Below are 18410 nucleotides of genomic sequence, written 5' to 3' on the forward strand. Positions count from 1 at the left end.
GGTGATCTTGCAACCTCGACAGCCTTGCTGGGTGGGAGTGGAGTGTTAGTTATACCGCGCGCCCTCATTTTATACTTGGGAGAAAGAGGCCCAGAGAGAGAAAGTGACTGGCTACATCCCAGCCTCCAGCTCCTACCCTCCTACCCCCCACCCTTTCCGTCTCAGCTCTCATAGCCAACCCTGCCCAAGCATGCTTGTGCAGGAAGAATTAAGTATGTGTGAGATCAATGGTGACCTCCTTTGGCTCTAGCTGCTATAGCAGCAGCTGCACCAGTTGACCAAGCTCCCCTTTCACTGCCTTCTGCTGGTCCTCAGGCCCCCAAGCCACTTACAGCCCTGCATGGAAAAAGGTAGCTTGGGGCCCAAGGGGGAGGAAGATGGGGGCATACATTTTCTTTATGCCTGGGCCTGGGTTCCTTTATCTAAAAGGATGAGGAAAATCCAGGCTATGGATTTGAGAAAGTCAATGTATATGGCAACCACATGGTTTTATTCCCTCAGTATGGTTTATTCCCTCTCCAGAGCTGGGCACCTCATGCCTGAGGACTCAGAAGATCCTTTATCTGAAAACTCAGATTCCACCTGCAGGAGCCCAGAGACCCTGAGGAATTTGTGTTGTTGCACAGCTCATGATTCGGTTGGGGTAAGGTCAGTTTTCATATCCAGTGAGCTCTGTCACTTTTGGGAGTGAGCCACTGATAACCACTTTGGCATCGGTTTTCCCATCCAGCGAGCCATGCTGGCCCTCTGGTTGTTGCTCCCGCACCACATGCATTCATTCAACACAGATATTTTCTTTGCCTTGATCATCAGTCCTTACACTAATATCTAGAAGATAATGGCAAGACCCAGAGTTCCTGTCCTCCATCAGGAGAGAAAGGTGTGTAAACAGATGAGAAAACCATATGTTAAATGTGAGGATAAATGCACATAGGAAGGGCACCAAAACCAGAACAAAGGGTCAACACAGGCATTCTAGACAGAGGGGAGAGTACAAGCAATGGCAAAGAAGCATGAAACAGTAAAGTGTGTGTTGGCGGGGGGGGGGGGGGGGGGGGGGGGGGAGTGGCTAAGCTGGAGAAGCTGACAGAGCTCAGTGTCTGAGAAAGGGCCTTGAAGGCTGTATTGAGGGGACTATATTTTAACCTCAGGGTAATGGGAAATCATTGAAAGTTTTTGGCTGTGGAAGTGATGGAGTCTGTTTTGCATGTACACCATTTAATCAACAAAACTTATTGGGGGCCTCTTAAGTAGGGTGCTTTCCAATACTTCATCCTGGCATTTATTCACTCAAAAGAATTTAGGGAGCCTCTGTCATCTGCTCACTGTACTAAACTCTTCACACATATCTCCTTTAATCTTCACACAAGTAGATAATGACCCGAGAGATAGATACAATTGTTATATTCGTTTAACAGATCTTGAATCCAAGGCTTAGACCTGTTTAAGGTCACTTGACTGGTGAGTGGTGGTTTCAAGGATTCAAACCTCCCTTGACTCCAGAGTATGTGCTGTCTACTAAATGTTTTGGCAGCATTGTATGACCAGGCCTCACAAGATCCAGGCCCTGCCTTGGAGAGATGAAGAGCCAGTAGGAGGGTAGACAAGTCCTTAGAAGGGCTCTGATGAAAGAATACACAGTGTATGGTGGAAGCTGCTTCCCAGAGGAAGGGCTGGAGTGACTGAGTTGTATTCCACTAGGGTGGACATCTTACAAAAGCAGTAACTTTTGTAGAACATCGTGACTTGTTAGGGGAACTGTAGGCAGATTTGTGCAGTCATGTGTGTGTGGTGGTGGCGGCGGTGGTGGGAGATTTCAGAAAAGTACCATCGGGGAGGCATCAGGAGCTAGAGCATTAAGGACCTTAAGTGCTGACCTAAGGTATTTGAAATTCTTCCTGCAAATTGCAGGGGGCCACTGAAGCAGGGTGGACACGATTTTCATTTTAAAACCTCATTTTTGGGGTGCCTTAGTTGAGCATCAGACTCCTGATTTCAGCTCAGGTCATGATCCCAGGGTTGTGGGATGGAGTCCTGTGTCCACCGGTTCTGTGCTGTGAAGGCTGCTTAAGATTCTATCTCCCTATGCCCCTCTCCTTGCTCATGCACACTCTTTCTGAAATAAAAAAACCAAACCAAACCAAACAAAGACAAAAGTCATTTTCATGGCTGCTATGTGAAGAATGGTGACAGAGCATGAGAGATGGGGAGGCCCACTGTGTAGGAAACTGTTACAGAAAATCCAGGTTCAAGGTGATGGAGCCTGAACCAGGCCAGTGTTTATGAGGATGGTAGGGACAGATAGAGATTCAAGAGACAGTAAGGTGGGGGTGAGGAAGGGGGTGGAATTGGGGGAAAGTGGTTAAAAGATACAAACTTCCAGTTATAAGGTAAATGAGTGCTAGACTGTAATGTATAACATGATGACTATAGTTGATACCTTTGTATGATATATAGGGAAGATGTTAAGAGAGTAGATCCTAAGAGTTCTTATCACAAGGAGAAATTTGTTTTCTTTTGTTTTTATTGGAGCTATGAGATGATGGATGTTAACTAAGCCTATTGTAGTACTAATTTCACAATATATGTAAATACATGGATATTTCAGCTGAGACCTGAAAGATGAAGACAGAGACAGCCACAAAAAGAGTTGAGGGGGAATGTATTTTTTTCTTCCTTTAAACAAATATTTTTAATTTTTTAAAGTAAACTCTACCCCCATCTCAGGGCTCAAACTCACGACCCCAGCATCAAGAGATGTGTCCTCTACCAACTGAGCCAACCAGGCACCCTGGAGGAAGGTATTTCATGCAGAGAAAAAAAAAAAAAAGTGCAAAGACTCAGGAATAGGAATGGGCTTTGGGTGTACAAGGAGCACCAAGGAGGCTATTGTGACAGAGGCATATTGAGTAAGGGAGAAAGTGGTAGACTTGAGGTCACAGTGGAAGGAAGGGAGGGAGTTGGCTGTGGTAAAGACTATGGATTTTATTCTAAGAGGAATTGCCTAGAAAGGCACGGAGGGTTTTCCCATGGAGGGAAAAGCAACATGTGTTTATATGTCTGAAAAGATCCCATCCGCTGCTGTTTGGAGAAAGGACTGGATTGTAGGGGGACAGAGTGGAAGCCCGGAATCCAGTGTCATTAGGAGACTACTACTGAGATCCAGGGAGAGACGATAGGCTGCTAGCTCTAGGGTGTGGGGTGGAGACGGAGAGAATAGATCCAAATTACGTTTTGTAGGCAGAACAGGTTTTGATGGTGGGTTAGATGTGGTAAGTAAAGAAGGAATCAAGGGTATGGTGGTGCATTTACTGAAATGAAGACAGGAGAAAAACAGGTGTGTATGGTGTTGGAGAAGGAGATTAAAAGCTCTGTTTTGGAGAAAGTAAGTTTGACATGCCTGCTAGGCATCTGTGTGGTGACAAATGGAGACAGTCTGGAGTTCAGGGGAGAAAGGCAGGCTAGAGATACAATATTGGGAATCAGCATATAGCTGATAATCAAGCCATGGGATTAGAAAAGATGGAAAAGAAAAAAAAAGATAAAGTCCTCCCCACATTGAGAGGTCTGGTTGAGGAAAAGGGAGTTAGCAAAGGAGGAGCCGATAAGTATGAAGTAACGAGTATGAAGCAGAAGTATGAAGAAACGAGGGGAGTGTGTTGTGGAAAAAGAGGATTTCAAGGAAGGAGGGTTACCTGTATCAGAGGCTCAATAAATGAGTGTCAGCTGCCCCGTGATGAAGCAATGCCAAGTGAAATAGTGCTCTGGAAGCTGGAAGACCATTTCAGCATCTCTACAAATTGTCCCTGTAAGCTTAGAGTTGTTAAGGCGAGAGAAAGGACCATAAAACTTCTTTTGAGTATCAAATGAGATTATGGCCGAAAACGCATTCTGTAAGCCGCCCAGTCCTGTGATAACGTCACTGTTGGGTTTTTATTAGTGAGCTGGCGATTAGAATTAAGACCACCGGTGAGGGAGAGCGCATAAGACGTACAGAAAGAGTTGTCAAGAAGGAAATTTCATAATGAAGAAAACTCCTGAGAGCTTGCGTCAAAATCAGGCTTGGGGTTAGGCGAGAGATACGGGAGCAATGCTGCGCTTCATTTAGAATTTAACCCTGCGGCGATAGCAGTAAGAAAAACAGGGCGGATGGAAAACTCAAAGCTGAGAAGGAGGAAGTCCGGCCCCAAACGTGAGATTTTTCTGGCTCCGCCTCCCTCCTCCACGGGCCAATCAGGATCCAACTGGCAGGACGGAGAAAGAGGGCGGAGCCTGAGGTCCGTTAATAACCGCTAAGCCCCGTTCAGTTATTCATTTGATTCCTTTCCCTCCAAGGATTCGCTGTTGCTGCTCCCACAAAACTTTGGGAGGGCATACCACTTTGGAAAAAGCTCTGGCAGTTTCATATAAAAGTAAATGTGTACCTGTTCGATGACTCAGCAGTTTCTCACCAAGGTATTTATTTTTGTTTATTTTTAATGTTTGTTTATTTTTTAGAGACAGACAGGGAAGGGGCAGAGAGAGAGGGAAACCAAGAATGTGAAGCAGGCTGTCAGCACAGATCCTGACGCGGGACTGGAACTCACCAGGAGATCATGAGCTGAGCCAAAGTCTGAAGCTTAACCAACTGAGCCATTCAGGTGCCCCTCACTGAGGTATTTATTTTTAAAAATTAAAGCATAAACCCACAGAAAGCCCAGATATCCATCAACAGTAAAATGGAAAACTAGTACAGTATATCCATACGGATGGAATACTGCTTAGCAATAAAAAGGAACCAACTACTGATACAGCAACATGGATGAATCTCCAAATAATTACGCTGAGTGAAAGAAACCTGTACACAAACAATACATATTGTATAATTCCATTTACAAGAAGTTTTAGAACAAACTAAATTTATGGTGAAAACCAAGTTAGAGCAGAGTTGCCTGAGGATTGAGGGTGGGAATTGAGTGGTGCAAAGTGACCTGAGGAAACTTTCTAGGTGATGATAATGTTCTTAGAACTGTGCAATGAAGAAAATGTCCCATAGCTTCTAGCCACATGCAACTAATGAGCATTTGAAGTGTGGCCAGTACGACTTAAAAACTGAATTTTAGGGCACCTGGATGACTCAGTCAATTGAGCATTGAACTTTGGCTCAGGTCATGATCCCACGGTTCTTAGGTTCAAGCCCCACCTCAGGCTATGGGCTGACAGCGTGAAGCATGTCTCCCTCTCTCTATCTCTGCCCCTCCTCCGCTCGTTCCCATGGGCGCACTCTCTCAAAAAAATAAATAAAAAATAAAACCTTTAGAAAAACAAAACTGAAGCTTAAATTTCATTTAATTTTAATTCATTTGAATTTAAAATTAGCCACATGTGGCTGGTAACTACCATATACAGCATGGTTTATATCCTGATAAGGACTTGGCTGCACAGATATACGTGTTTGTCAAAACTCTTCTCATGATAAGCGTAAGAGTTGTGCATTTCATCATTTGTGAAGTTTACATTAAAAAGATAAGCATCAGGGCACCTGGGTTGCTCCGTCCAACTTCAGCTCAGGTCATGATCTCACAGCTCCTGAGTTCGAGTCCCGCGTTGGACTCTGTGCTGACAGCTCAGAGCCTGGAGCCTCCTTCGGATTCTGTGTCTCCCTCTCTCTCTGACCCTCTCTCGCTCATGCTGTGTCTGTCTCTGCCTCTCAAAAATGAATAAACATTAAAAAAAAAATTTTTTTAAGACAAGCATTAGGGGGTGCCTAGGTGGCTCAGTCGGTTAAGCATTGCACTTTGGCTCAGGTCTTGACCTCAAGGTTCCTGAATTGGAGCCCCACATCAGGCTCTCTGTTGTCAACACAGAGCCTGCTTCAGATCCTCTGTCTCCCTGTTTCTCTGCCCCTGCCCCCCTCAAAAATAAATAAACTTAAAAGGGAGGAGGGGACTTGAAAAAAAAAAGATAAGCTTTAGGGCAACTGGCTGGACCAGTCAGTAGAGCATACTTGACTCTTGATCGTGGGGTCATGAGTTCAGTCCCCACATTGGGTGTGGAGCCTACTTAAGAAAAAAAAAAAAGCATAAACCCTAGTTAATGCTATGCATGTTAGTGTTTAGACATGAAATGTACTGTTGTCTGCAACTTCAAAATGCATAATAGATGGATTCACGAATGTTGAGATGGACAGATGATCAGACATGATAAAACATTAATTGTAGCATCTTGGTGGTGGGTTTATGGGTGTTCACTGTACAATTCTTTCAACCTTTCTGTTTATGTTGGAATATGTTCAGAATAAAATGCTGGAGTTCTCAAGGGCTGAGAGGAGAAAGGAGTGGGGAGTTATTTTCTCATGGGTACAAACTTTGTTTGGGATGATGAAAATTTTCTAGAACTAGTGGTGATGGTTATGCAATGCTTGAAAGTACTTAATGGCAATGAGTTGTACACTTAAAAATGGTTAAGGGGCACCTGGGTGGCTCAGTCAGTTAAGCATCTGACTTCAGCTCAGGTCATGATCTCATTCATGAGTTCAAGCCCCGCGTCGGGCTCTGTGCTGACAGCTCAGAGCCTGGAGCCTGCTTCGGATTCTGTGTCTCCCTCTCTCTCTCTGCCCCTTCCCTGCTTGTGTTCTCTCTCTCTCTCTCTCTCTCTCTCTCTCTCTCTCTCAAAAATAAACATTAAAAAAAAATTTTTTTTTAAATGGTTAAGATGCTGGGGCACCTGGGTGGTCGATCAGTTAAACATCAACTTCGGCTCAGGTCATGGTCTCACAGTTCCTGAGTTTGAGCCCCGTGTCGGGCTCTGTGCTGCCATCTCAGAGCCTGGAGTCTGCTTCAGATTCTGTGTCTCCCTCTCTCTCTGCTGCTTCCCCATTCGTGCTCAGTGCCTCTCTGTCTCTCAAAAATAAATAAACATTAAAAAATGGTTAAGATGGTAAAATTTTGATGTTATTTACATTGTACAATTTTTTTTTTTTTAAGTTTGAAAGCCAAAAGGAAAAAAAAACACTCAGGGAAAATCCATGTGGAAGTGTCTGTGCCTTCTCTAGAGGCAGTCAAGGGTACTGCACAGAAAGAAAGGGGAAGGAAGCAGGCTGTTTGTCGGTGTGCTGGGCCCATTTTGAGCAAAGGGTAGCGGGAAGAAAGAGGCTTTAGAAACAGACCTGGGTTCATAATCCTAGCTCTTTTCACGTTGTAGTTGTGTGACTGTACTTGTTTCTTAGTGCTGTTGCTGCTGTAACAAATTACCACAAATTTAGTGACTTAAAGCGACATAATCTATTATCTTGCAGTTCTAGAGGTCTGACATGTGTCTCACTGGGCTAAAATCAGGACCTGTGTTCATTCTGTAGATTCTAGGGAGGAAGAACCTACTTTCTTGCCATTTCCAGCTTCTAGAAGCCTCCTGTATTCTATGTCTTGATTCAGGACCCTTTTCTCTGTCAAAGCCAGCAGTAACCTCTTCAAATCTTTCTCTGTTTCTCACACACACCTCTGCTTCTTTATCTCATCTCCTGTTCTCTCTTGCTTTCCTGTTTGCTTTATAAGAATGCTTGTGATTCCATGGCCCACCCAAAAATCCAGGATAATCTTTCCATTTCAGGATCCTTAATTTATCACATCTGCAAAATCTCTTTTGCCATGTAAGGTAACATATTCATAAATTCTGGGGATTAGGATGGGGGCATCTTAGGGAGACCATTATTCTGCCTACCACAGTGATGTTGAGATTTTTCCCATGCCACTGGGGACTGATATGTCAAGATAGAACTGAAGAGGAAAAATATTTCTCCTGATTTTTTTTCTAACAGTTTTATTGAGATATAATTCATATGCCAAAAAATTTGCCCATTTAAAGCATCAGTTCAATGGTTTTTAGTATAGCCACAGAGTTCTACAATCAATGAAAAATTTCATCTTTGACCATTTTTATATATGAGGAAACAAAGTAAACTTGCTTAGAGTAACATCTAACTGGCAGGGCTGGGTCATGGCAGCAGCTGTCAGGAGCTGAGCTTCCAGTCCAGGCCTGGATTCCCTTCATGAAATTAGACGAGTCACCTGGGAGCAGTGTGGCATAATAGTTAAACAGCAGGTGTTCACGCTGGGTTAGACTTGGGTTCAAGGCTTTGCTTTGCTATCTACAAGCTATGTGATCTTTGGTAAAATCTCCTGGAGCCTTGGTTTCCTCATTTGAAAAATGAGGACAAGCCAATAAAGGAGGGGGCTGACTCACCAGTAAGATCCCTTCCAGCTATGTAATTAGAAGCGTCAATGAGGGGGTTGAAAAGATAATTAAAAATACATTCTCTAAGCAGCCAGTGCATTTGACAAAAGGGATACGAACTCCCTGAAGACAGAGGCTCACATGCTTCCTTTGTACTCCCTGAGCACCTGACACAGGTCTAGGAATTCCTGAACGATGGGCCTCAGCCTGCTTGGAGACAAATGCATAAAGTGACCCTTACAGAGGCAGAGAAGGATGAAAAGAGGGGTAGGGGGCGGGGGCAGAGGAAGCGACAGGCCTTTGGGTGGTCGGCCCAGGGGTCCAGGAATCGGCAAGCGCCAGGTGAAGGTAAACACGGGTGGGAGGGATCAGAAGCAGCTCATCCCCCAAGGCCAAGTTCAGCCGCTGTGCGGGGGCTAAAGCAGAGAAAAAGTGTGTTGGAGGCACCGTTCTGAAAACAAATCTTCAAGCCGCGTTGTGTGACGCGACACCACGCATCGCCTTGCTGCAGCCCTCCGCCCCTTTCCACTTCCACTGGTCCACCGGCTTTGGTATGCTCGCCCACCACTACAAGCCTCCTTCCTCCAGCTTGCGATTGGTACAGCCCAAGCTCTGGGAGTTGGAACCCAATGAAAGACGCCCGTTGTCACGCCCCTGCCTCTGATTGGCTGGAGAATTTAAAGATCCGGCCGGTGATAGGATGATTCTCTACTCCTAGATTTGAAAGTTCCTAGTGCCCAAGTTTAGTTAACTGGCCGGCTCTGCTCAGCGCGTTCCTCCGAGTGCCGGTGCAAGTGAGTGTCCACGCGATCCCAGAGGTGGGAGACAAAGTTCTGCTTTTTTCAAAAGGTCTCTGCCGGGAGGGTGCAGACGAGTGGGTCAGACGGAAGAAACAGGGATTCCTGGGCCCCAGGATCCCTCGAGATTTTCGCCGGCAAATATTCTCCACCCTATGCCCACCTTAGAGATTGGGAAGAAGAGTCAGAGCTGCGGAATCACACTAACCCTGACTCCTACCAGTCGTTGTAACCCCTCAGTCTGTTTCCATTTCTGTACACGGGAAATAGATTGACCTGGCTGCATATAAACTAGTGAACATATCTGGAGGAAAGAAGGTGCTTATTACAAGTCAGCCCCCTGCTCATCCCTCCTCGTGCGCTTCCCCTTCTTCTTTGGGAGAGGACTGAGGATTCCCTTGTCCGCCCTGGGCCTCTTGGAAACAGGTTTCTCTTTTGTTACGGAGCCTGCTTGTCAGACAGCCGAGGCTCTCCAATCCTGGGTGCATTTGATGCTGCCCATCCACCATTCTGGAAATTACTGCGTAGGAGAGTAATGTCTCTGTGAATTCTGGTTGGCCCAGGTCTCTCACCGTCTCCATGACCTCTTTGTGTTACCAGTGACAACCTCCGTGACCTTATTTGGCTTTGACCGGGCTCCCGTCAAAGTCTCTATACCACCTATTATGCCCCAGAGTCCTCGTGACCCCTGTGCTTCCGGCCTCTTGCAGACCTCCGGAGGCGGTGGAGATGCTGTCGGGCACCGAGGCAGCGCCAGTGGAATTCGAGGACGCAGAGCTGCGGTGTCGCGTGGCTGTGGAGGAGCTGAGCCCCAGCGGGCAGCCGCGAAAGCGCCAGGCCCTACGCACCGCGGAGCTGAGCCTGGGACGAAATGAGCGCCGCGAGTTGCTGCTGCGGCTGCAAGCGCCTGGGCCCGCGGGGCGGCCGCGCTGCTTCCCCCTGAGGGCGGCGCGCCTCTTCACGCGCTTCGCAGCGGCCGGGCGCAGCACACTACGGCTCCCAGTCGACGGCGCTCCCCGCGCGGGCGCTGTGCAGCTGCTGCTCTCCGACTGCCCCCCCGACCGCCTGCGACGCTTCCTGCGCACGCTGCGTCTCAAGCTGGCCGCAGCCCCGGGCCCCGGACCGGCCTCCGCCCGCGCACAGCTGCTTGGCCCGCGGCCCCGAGACTTCGTCACCATCAGCCCAGTGCAGCCGGAGGAGTTGCGGCGCGCGGCGCCCACCGGCGTCCCGCACGCCACGCCCGTGAAGCGGCTGAGGGAACTCCGGGCGAGATCTGAGCCCAGCAAAGTGAGGACCGGAAAGCGGGGACGCCTTAGGGAGTGGGTGTGCCACTGAGATGGAAGAGACCCAGGAGGTCAAAGTTTGGGGGTGGGGGGAGGATAGTGGCAGTATTCGAGGAGGTTGCTGGTTATCTCAGAGGAGATGCCCATCAGACATAGGAGGATGACAGAGAGATGAGGGTTGTGCGTATTTCCCATAGTGCAATTCCTGAGTAAACTAGAATGGGAAAAGAGGCCCAGGTCACGTTAAAAGGGAAAGAGAAGGAGGCCTAGAAAGAAAGGTGACTTTAGAAGAAAAAGTAGGAAGCTATTCAGCCTGGAGAAGGAGAGAAGCTTTTGAAAAAAAGAATTGGTCAGCAGTGTCTGGGCAGCCAACGGGTCTGATCATATTTGGGAGGGGGGGGGGGGGCGGTGTGCAAAGCCTGGTGGGTTTGTGAACTGGGGCAGATGGATGGTAGACTACAGGGGTTCAAGACTAAGCTGGTGAAAGGATGGAGATGGAACAAGAAAGGGGCCCTGTCCAGGCAGGGTTTTGCTGGGGTATTTTGTTTTGTTTACTTTTTTTTTTTTTTTTTTTTTAAAGTAGGCCTCACATCCATTGTGGGGCTTGAACTCAGGACTCTGAGGTCAAGAGTCACATGCTCCACCAACTGAGCCAGCCAGGCACCCCATTGCTGGGGTATTTTGAAGTGAGAGAGACAGGTTTGTGACAGAAAGAGAAGTGAGAAGGAAGGACCTGTGAGAGAACCAGGAGATTTAGGGAAACCAGGGGAGGGAGCTGAGGGAGGTCTGGACCTCCCTTAGACCTACTTAATGAAGTAATCCGGGCACCAGGGATCAGTGGAGGGGCTTCAAGGAGTGAAGCCAGCAGAGACCTAGCATTGTGGGCAAGCTAAGAAGGGAGGGGCAATGCCTAAGGGGTGGTAGGAAGCTCTGAGTCCTGTCCCCCCATAGGAAGCCCCAAAGTGGCCCTTGCCTGTGAAGAGGCTGAGCTTGCCCCCGAGCAAACCACAGCTTTCTGAAGAACAGGCTGCTGTGCTGAGGGTTGTCCTGAAAGGCCAGAGCATCTTCTTCACTGGGAGTGCAGGTAGTGGAGGGCAGAATAGGGGCTGGGGGAATGGAGGTGGGATACAGTGGAGGAGAAGGTGACCCTGACTTTACCCTCTGCCCAGGGACAGGGAAGTCTTATCTGCTGAAGCGTATCCTGGGCTTGCTGCCTCCCACAGGTACTGTGGCTACTGCCAGCACTGGGGTGGCAGCCTGCCACATCGGGGGTACCACTCTCCATGCCTTTGCAGGTAAGTAGGAACCTCTAGGGCTTGAGCTGGAAGCAAGCCAGGCCTCTGAGAAGGGAGGGAGAGGGGGTTAGGGTTGGGCCAGGGCCATGGTCTCAGGCTAAATACTCTCTCTCACATCACTCACAGGCATTGGCTCAGGCCAGGCTCCTCTGGCCCAATGTGTAGCCCTGGCTCAGCGGCCAGCTGTGCGGCAGGGCTGGCTGAACTGCCAGCGGCTCGTCATTGATGAGATCTCCATGGTGGAGGCCGACCTGTTTGACAAGCTGGAAGCCGTGGCCAGGTGAGTATATGCAGTAAGGGCTGTGTTCTGGTGGTTTTCCATATGGAACCTGTCCATCCCAGCTCCTAAAGTACCCCATGCTCCTCTCCAGAGCTATCCGGCAGCAGAACAAACCATTTGGAGGGATCCAGCTCATCATCTGTGGGGACTTCCTGCAGCTGCCACCTGTAACCAAGGGCTCCCAGCCCCCAAAGTTCTGCTTTCAGGTATCACTCACCCTCTAGCCCTGTCCTCCATAGATGTCTGCTCTTCTCCCTAATACCCCTACTCTCCCCACACCAGGCCAAGAGCTGGAGAAGATGTGTCCCAGTGACCCTGGAGCTGACCGAGGTGTGGAGGCAGGCAGACCAGACCTTCATCTCTCTGCTGCAGGCTGTCAGGCTGGGAAGGTGGGCCCTGGTGAACAGAGAAGGGGCCATGGATGAGGATCCAAGTGTGGGTCACAGGGGAGCACAGGGATCCAGAGAAGGGGGAAAAAATGCTTCATGGCCCCATAGAAGATGGTCACTATGTGAGCACTGGGACCCTGCCTCCTCCAAGGTTGGATCCCCATCACCCAGCACAGGCCCTGGCACAGAGTAGGTGTCAGGGAAGTGTGGGCACATGGACACACAAGAGGAAATCAGAGATGTTAACACTCCTATTTCACAGATGCCGAAACAGGGGTTCAAAGAGGTGAAGTACCTTGCCCAGAGTCACAGCCAGTAAGTGCCTGGGCTGGGATTTGAACCTGGCCTGATTCTAAAGCCCAAGTTCCTTCCACTCTCAGAGCCTATGGGGTCACTTGATGAGGGAAGGAGGTTGCAGACATGATCCCACCCCAGCTAGGACAAAAGGCTGAAATGCCAGGACTAGTCTAATGTGAGAGTGGACAGGAGGACAGGAAGGTGGAAGACATGGCCCAGAGCTGGGCTTTGAAAACCAGACTGAAATGGGATGGGGAGCAAGTGGTTGTGGTGAAGGGCTTTCTATGCTTAGAGACCCCTGTCAGACAGAGGAGGCAGGTAGGAAGGTGCATAGCATACACCAGCATGTGTGGGGAACAAGAGGAAGGCTGACTGGCAGAGCAGTGAGAGATGGTCCCGTTTTTTCCCCCTTCTTCCACCTGATTTGCTGTTGTTCCCAGGCTTTCTCGTGTGGAGGAAAGCTTGAGATAGAAACACCGGCTAGGGGCACCTGGCCGGGTCAGTCGGAGAAGCATGTGATTCTTAATCTTGAGGTCCCCAGTTCAAGCGCCACATTGGGTGTACAGATTTATTAAATAAACTTTAAACACACACACACACACACACACACACACACACACACACACACATACATACGCACTAGATTTTTGTCCCCAAAGCAGCTAGCAAGAGGCTAGAAGATAGTAGCCTGGAGACTGATTTGATTATAGGCTACCAGTATGACAGGTTTTCGACATCAGCACCTTGTCTAGGTCCTTTAAACTTCTGGCCTATGCTCACTCATCATATCCAACTTCCTCTGGAGCACCGGGGTGGGAGGGTGGCTAGCTCCTACCTGGAGGCATTCACAGGGAAGGGAGCCTGCCCATGATCATTCTCCATGTCTGGGGTCTGAGTGGGGAAGGGCAACTTGGTCAGCCTGGGGGCCAGCACATTTTGCCCTGGTGACCCTTTCTAATCCCTAAGCCTGACCCATGACCTATTGCTTGGGCCATATCAGCTCTGTGCCCTGCCTTCCCTGGTGTTCAGGGGGGTGCTCTGCCCTGACAGCCTAGCCTCTACAGGTGCTCAGATGAAGTGACCCACCAGCTCCAGGCCACAGCCTCCCATAAGGTGGGGCGAGATGGGATCGTGGCCACGAGGCTTTGCACTCACCAGGATGATGTGGCCCTCACCAATGAGAGGCGACTGCAGGAACTGCCAGGTGAGCAGGGAGCCAGGGCTGGGCAAGACCATCTGGGAGAAGCCGTCAGGCACATGTGGGCCCTCCTCCCCCAACAGCTTGGATATTTAGGCCCCTAACTTCTCTGGCCTTAAAGGCCTTTACATTTGTAGATGTAACTGTGACTTGGAGAGGCAGGACTTTGAATGGGTCAAGGTCACCGAACTAGTAAATGTTGGAAGTAAGACTTGAACCCAGGCTCCTGATTCAAAAGCCCTGGCTTGCCTGAACTGTCCCCACTACCTCCTTCCATACCCTGGTCTAATACATGTTTTTGGAAACTGAACCACAAGTCAGTGACTTGTAATCTGTTTGCCCAACTCTTTTTTCCTAGGTGAGGTACACAGCTTTAAGGCCATGGACAGTGACCCTGAGCAAGCCCGAACCCTGGATGCCCATTGTCCTGTTAGCCAGATCCTTCAACTAAAGCTGGGGGCCCAGGTGAGTTGGGAAGCAGGGCCAAGACCCTGAAAGCCTGGGCCTCTCCTGTCCTTGCACCTCTCCCCAGGCTGCTTCACAGCCAGAAAGCCTAGCTGTGACCCCAGTGAACTCCCTCCCTCCCACTTCTACCCACCTTCCCATCTTCAGCCTCCCACTGCCCTCCTCTTGCTAGGCCTGGGAGCACCAGCAGCAATGCTTTGGACAAGTCCCTTTCTCTTGCTGAAGATCAGTTTCCACATCTGTGTAGTGTGAAAGAGCCCTGCTTCTTCCCATGGTGTTGGGGTGGGCCAAATGGGAGACTTGCCTTGGGTTCCGAAGGGCACTTAAGGGCTGGAGAGGGGTGGCAGGACCTGGGGCTGTCCCTCATGATTGCGGCCCATACACATATCGCATAACAGACATGATCATTTTCAGAGCCATGTGAGGTCTGTTACGTTATTGCTCTTTCCCTCTTCCTGAGGCAAACAGCAAATGTCATTCCACTTTGACATTAGGTGCAACTGAGACCGGGGAAAATAAAGCAGCTTGCCATAGGGGTCACAGTCAGCAGATGGCAGAGTTAAGGATTAGGTCTTAGTGCCCCTCCATGAGTGCCCCCAGCCTCCTGGGACTGCTACAGCAAGTCTGGAACTGAGGCAGGGCATAGGAATGGGCTGTTCTCCATGGGTCAAGTCCTCTTTCTCTTGCAGGTGATGTTGGTGAAGAACTTAGCGGTGTCCCGAGGCCTGGTGAATGGTGCCCGTGGGGTGGTTGTTGGGTTCGAGACAGAGGGGAGAGGTAGGCAGTGGGGGAGCAGTCCTACAGCTTGGGTTGGGGTACGTGAGGAGGAGAAGGCCTGCTCCTCACCTCTGAGCCCTGAAGCAGGGCTGAAAGGTGGGATTTCTCCACACCTCCCTCAGGGCTGCCCCAGGTGCGGTTCCTATGTGGAGTCACCGAGGTCATCCATGCTGACCGCTGGACGGTGCAGGCCACTGGCGGCCAACTCCTCAGTCGGCAGCAGCTGCCCCTCCAGCTGGCCTGGGCAATATCTATCCACAAGAGCCAGGTGAGCAGTCAGTGTGGGGGACGGGGACAGGGCAGGGCAGACGGGGGGACTGAATAGACCTAGGGCATGTTGAAGGGGGTTCTTAAAGGCTTTATGGAGGTTGAGTTTGCTCTGGATAGAAAGTTCCAGACCATCGCTTCTCGGCCTTTTGGCTAAGATCAAGTGTAGTCAAAGTTCCACACCAGTGGCAGAATTAACCTTTCTTTAGTGCATTTCCCATCCTGCTTCCTCTCCCTTTCCCAAACACATAATCTCCTATTCTGCCATTTTGTGAGGCACTACCAGATGTTAAATTTAATCCTTACAACTGTGCGAGGTATAGATGTGACCATCATTCCTGTTCTACAGAAGAGAAAACTAAAGCTCAGAGCAGTTAAGTAACTTGCCCAAAGTTACACAGAGAGTGAGAGGCAGATCCAGGATTCATTTCCATGCTTGTCTGACCCAGGCCTGTGCTCTTTCCTTTCACCACCATCCCTCTACTGAATTTGTGTCTCTTGGACCTCCCACTCAGACACTCAGCTGCTGTCAATCTGTCCCTCTGCCTTGAGAATCTCTAGACTGGGTGAGGAGCTCCAGAGGCAGTAGCTGGACTGGTGTAGGTGGGGTCAGGCTCTTGGGCACAAGGGATTTCAGGGTGAGCTGGCTCCAGCTGTGTCTCCCCATTCCCCCAGGGCATGACCCTGGATTGCGTGGAGATCTCTCTGGGCCGAGTGTTTGCCAGTGGCCAGGCCTATGTGGCCCTTTCCCGGGCCCGCAGTCTGCAGGGCCTGCGTGTGCTGGACTTTGATCCCATGGTGGTTCGCTGTGACCCTCGTGTGCTGAGCTTCTATGCCACTCTGCAGAGGGGCAGGAGCCTCAAGATGGTAAGATGGAATCACCCGATGGTGGGCCATATAGCGTGGGAAGCCTGGGAACTAGGACAGAGGCAAGGCCAAGGGATCCTGGGGTAGGGATGGCAGAGCCTTCTCTGGCTCTGTTGGGAACAGGGGCAAGAAGAAGGAGATGCTGGCCCCTGGGCTGTGGCCTTAGGGGACAGCATGAACCGATGACTGGCTTTCTCTGTCTCTGATCCAGAAGTCTCCAAATGATGATGAGGCAGCCTCAGACCAAGAGAATGAGGACCCAAACGTTTGAGCCTCAAAGAGAAGACAAATGATGGTCTCCCCTACTTCTTCCTCCCTAGTGGGCCAGGGCCTCTGAAGATAACTTGGGGAAGATAGTCAACCCTTTCTCCTTCGTTAGGGCTCTCAGCCTCCTGGTCTTTCCTGGTCCAGGTTCAAGGGAGACTACTTCTTACCCCTTTTCCAGCTCTGCCTCAGTTTCTCCCTTTGCCCTGGGTAAGCTACTTCCAGGGACAGGAGTAACCCTTTCTGTGCCAACTGGGAAAGGGCTTATGGTGGCACCTGGTGTTATAGGACAAAGCTCTCTGTGAGGGCTAGCCCAGGGCCACACGGTTGTGAATGCTGCCCTCTTTGGGCTGCAGAGAGGAGAGGCAGTGAAGACAGGTGCTTCAGGAGCAGGAACAGGCTATAACAGTCCTGAACTGGGAGACTCAGGCCAAATACAGGCCCCACACAGAGAAAGGAACCTGGGGTTTTCATCACAGCTAGGCCCAGGATAGCACAAGCCAGGACACACACTCTCCTGAGCTTAACCTGAGAACACGCAATGCAAACCATGTGCCTGTTATCTTAAGCTCCCTTTTTGGAGAAGAAATCATATTTAGGGGTATTGAGATGGATGTTCTCAGATCGTATTTATTTAGGACAAATAAACTTGTGAATTGTGTAAGGACTCTGAGTTGAGTCTTCTGCTCTCCTTAAGAAGACATCCCATGGGGCTCAGTTCGTTAAGCGTCCAACTCTTGATTTCCACTGAGGTCATGATCATGGTAATGAGGTTGATCCCCACATTGGGCTTTGCACTGGGCATAGAGCCTACTTAAGATTCTATCTCTGCCTCTCCCTCTGCCCATCTCTCACTCTCACATGCTCACTCTCTCTCAAAGGCACATCCCTGCCTGAGGCACTGGCTATATGTGTTGCCATGGCCCTCTCCCTGTGGGTACAACACAGAGGTGTTTGTTTACATCACGATGGCTGAGCTCACGGTACCCTTATATGAGCTTTTATTAGGATCACCGGTTATTTGGAAAGCTGAGTTACCCAAGATTGAGACTCACAACGAAATGACAAGGTGAATCACCGTTGCCCAGTAGTCAGACAAAGGCACACAAGAAAATTCACATGGTAGGAAATGGGCCTGTCACAATGACTGAGTGCTGGGGATCTCAGTTGCAACTTTTTTATTTTGTGCCTTGCTGAGGCTCCAGCTTGAATGTTCCAATTGGGAAAGGATCATTAGCAAACTAACTTCAGTTGTTCAAAGAGTCAGGTGGAAATTGCTGAGGGGCCCTTACAGTTTGGCTAAAACTAAGGTTCCCTGCTTATGAGTAAATGTATTTTAAATATGAAGTTGACAACGGTAAAGAGTGAAACCATGCTGGTTGCAGGAAGACATGAATTCTGGGTACCTGAGAGCATTTATCCTTGTCTTCAAGAGCCAGCAGAGGCCCCAGCACACAGAGCAGGTGCTCAAGGAGTGTCTAGTTAAATGGTGGAGACCACGGGTAGGGCAGCTCAGTGCTATGGTGCTTCGGAGGAGCTATGGATCCTCAGACCTTCCCCATGGGCTTCATGGAAGAGGCAGGGTTACAGCTTGTGGAGAATTAGACTGACAGGGGACAGACCTGGCATTCCATCTGATTTTGCCACTCGCCAGCTGTGTAACTTCAGGCATGTTACACAGCCTCTCTGGGGGGTTTCTTTATCTGTAAAGTGCAGGTGGTAACTGTGACTTTCATGTAGGGTTGTTAGGAGAAAGGCCAGCCACATGGCAGGAACTCGGTCAGGAGCTGTCATTAACATTTATGATCACTAACGATTATCACCATAATATCTGGTTCCTACACTCCTTTGGCAGACAAGATGTGGAGCCTCAGAGGGGTGCCAGCCTCACCCCTGTACAGCCCTTGCCTGTCTCCCTCTTGTCACCACATTTCCTGATCTTGAGGAGTTGATTGTTTTTCTGTAGCTTGAACCCTTTTCTTTGCCCCAAATAGAAAACACTCCTAGGAGGAACCAAGCC

General features: G+C 49.6%; 1 protein-coding gene across 10 annotated transcripts; it reads left to right on the top strand.

Moving 5' to 3' along the window:
• The first annotated feature begins 14 nt into the window (after positions 1-14).
• On the top strand, positions 15-17051 carry PIF1 (PIF1 5'-to-3' DNA helicase). Of its 10 annotated transcripts, none has more exons than XM_047862445.1 (14): positions 18-350; positions 523-648; positions 9719-10295; positions 11243-11375; positions 11461-11586; positions 11713-11866; positions 11958-12072; positions 12149-12255; positions 13617-13756; positions 14109-14215; positions 14905-14992; positions 15115-15260; positions 15935-16126; positions 16338-17051. In XM_047862445.1, exons 2-14 carry the CDS (start codon positions 536-538, stop codon positions 16395-16397), a joined length of 2058 nt encoding a protein of 685 aa, XP_047718401.1. In that variant the 5' UTR covers positions 18-350; positions 523-535; the 3' UTR covers positions 16398-17051. The 10 variants fall into 10 exon arrangements, with proteins under 10 accessions (XP_047718411.1, XP_047718401.1, XP_047718402.1 ...); XM_047862446.1 differs by having other exon boundaries at positions 523-643; XM_047862447.1 differs by lacking the exons at positions 18-350; positions 523-648 and adding an exon at positions 4324-4455.
• The last annotated feature ends 1359 nt before the right edge of the window (positions 17052-18410 follow it).

This window comes from Prionailurus viverrinus, chromosome B3 (genome assembly GCF_022837055.1).
Source record: "Prionailurus viverrinus isolate Anna chromosome B3, UM_Priviv_1.0, whole genome shotgun sequence".
NCBI lineage: Eukaryota > Metazoa > Chordata > Mammalia > Carnivora > Felidae > Prionailurus > Prionailurus viverrinus.

Coding starts and splice junctions, on each gene's coding strand:
- PIF1 (XM_047862445.1), top strand. CDS start 536: ATGCCTGAGGACTCAGAAGATCCTTTATCTGAAAACTCAGATTCCACC. Junction 11,376..11,460: donor CTTCTTCACTGGGAGTGCAG/GTAGTGGAGGGC, acceptor CCCTCTGCCCAG/GGACAGGGAAGTCTTATCTG. Junction 14,993..15,114: donor GTTCGAGACAGAGGGGAGAG/GTAGGCAGTGGG, acceptor CACCTCCCTCAG/GGCTGCCCCAGGTGCGGTTC.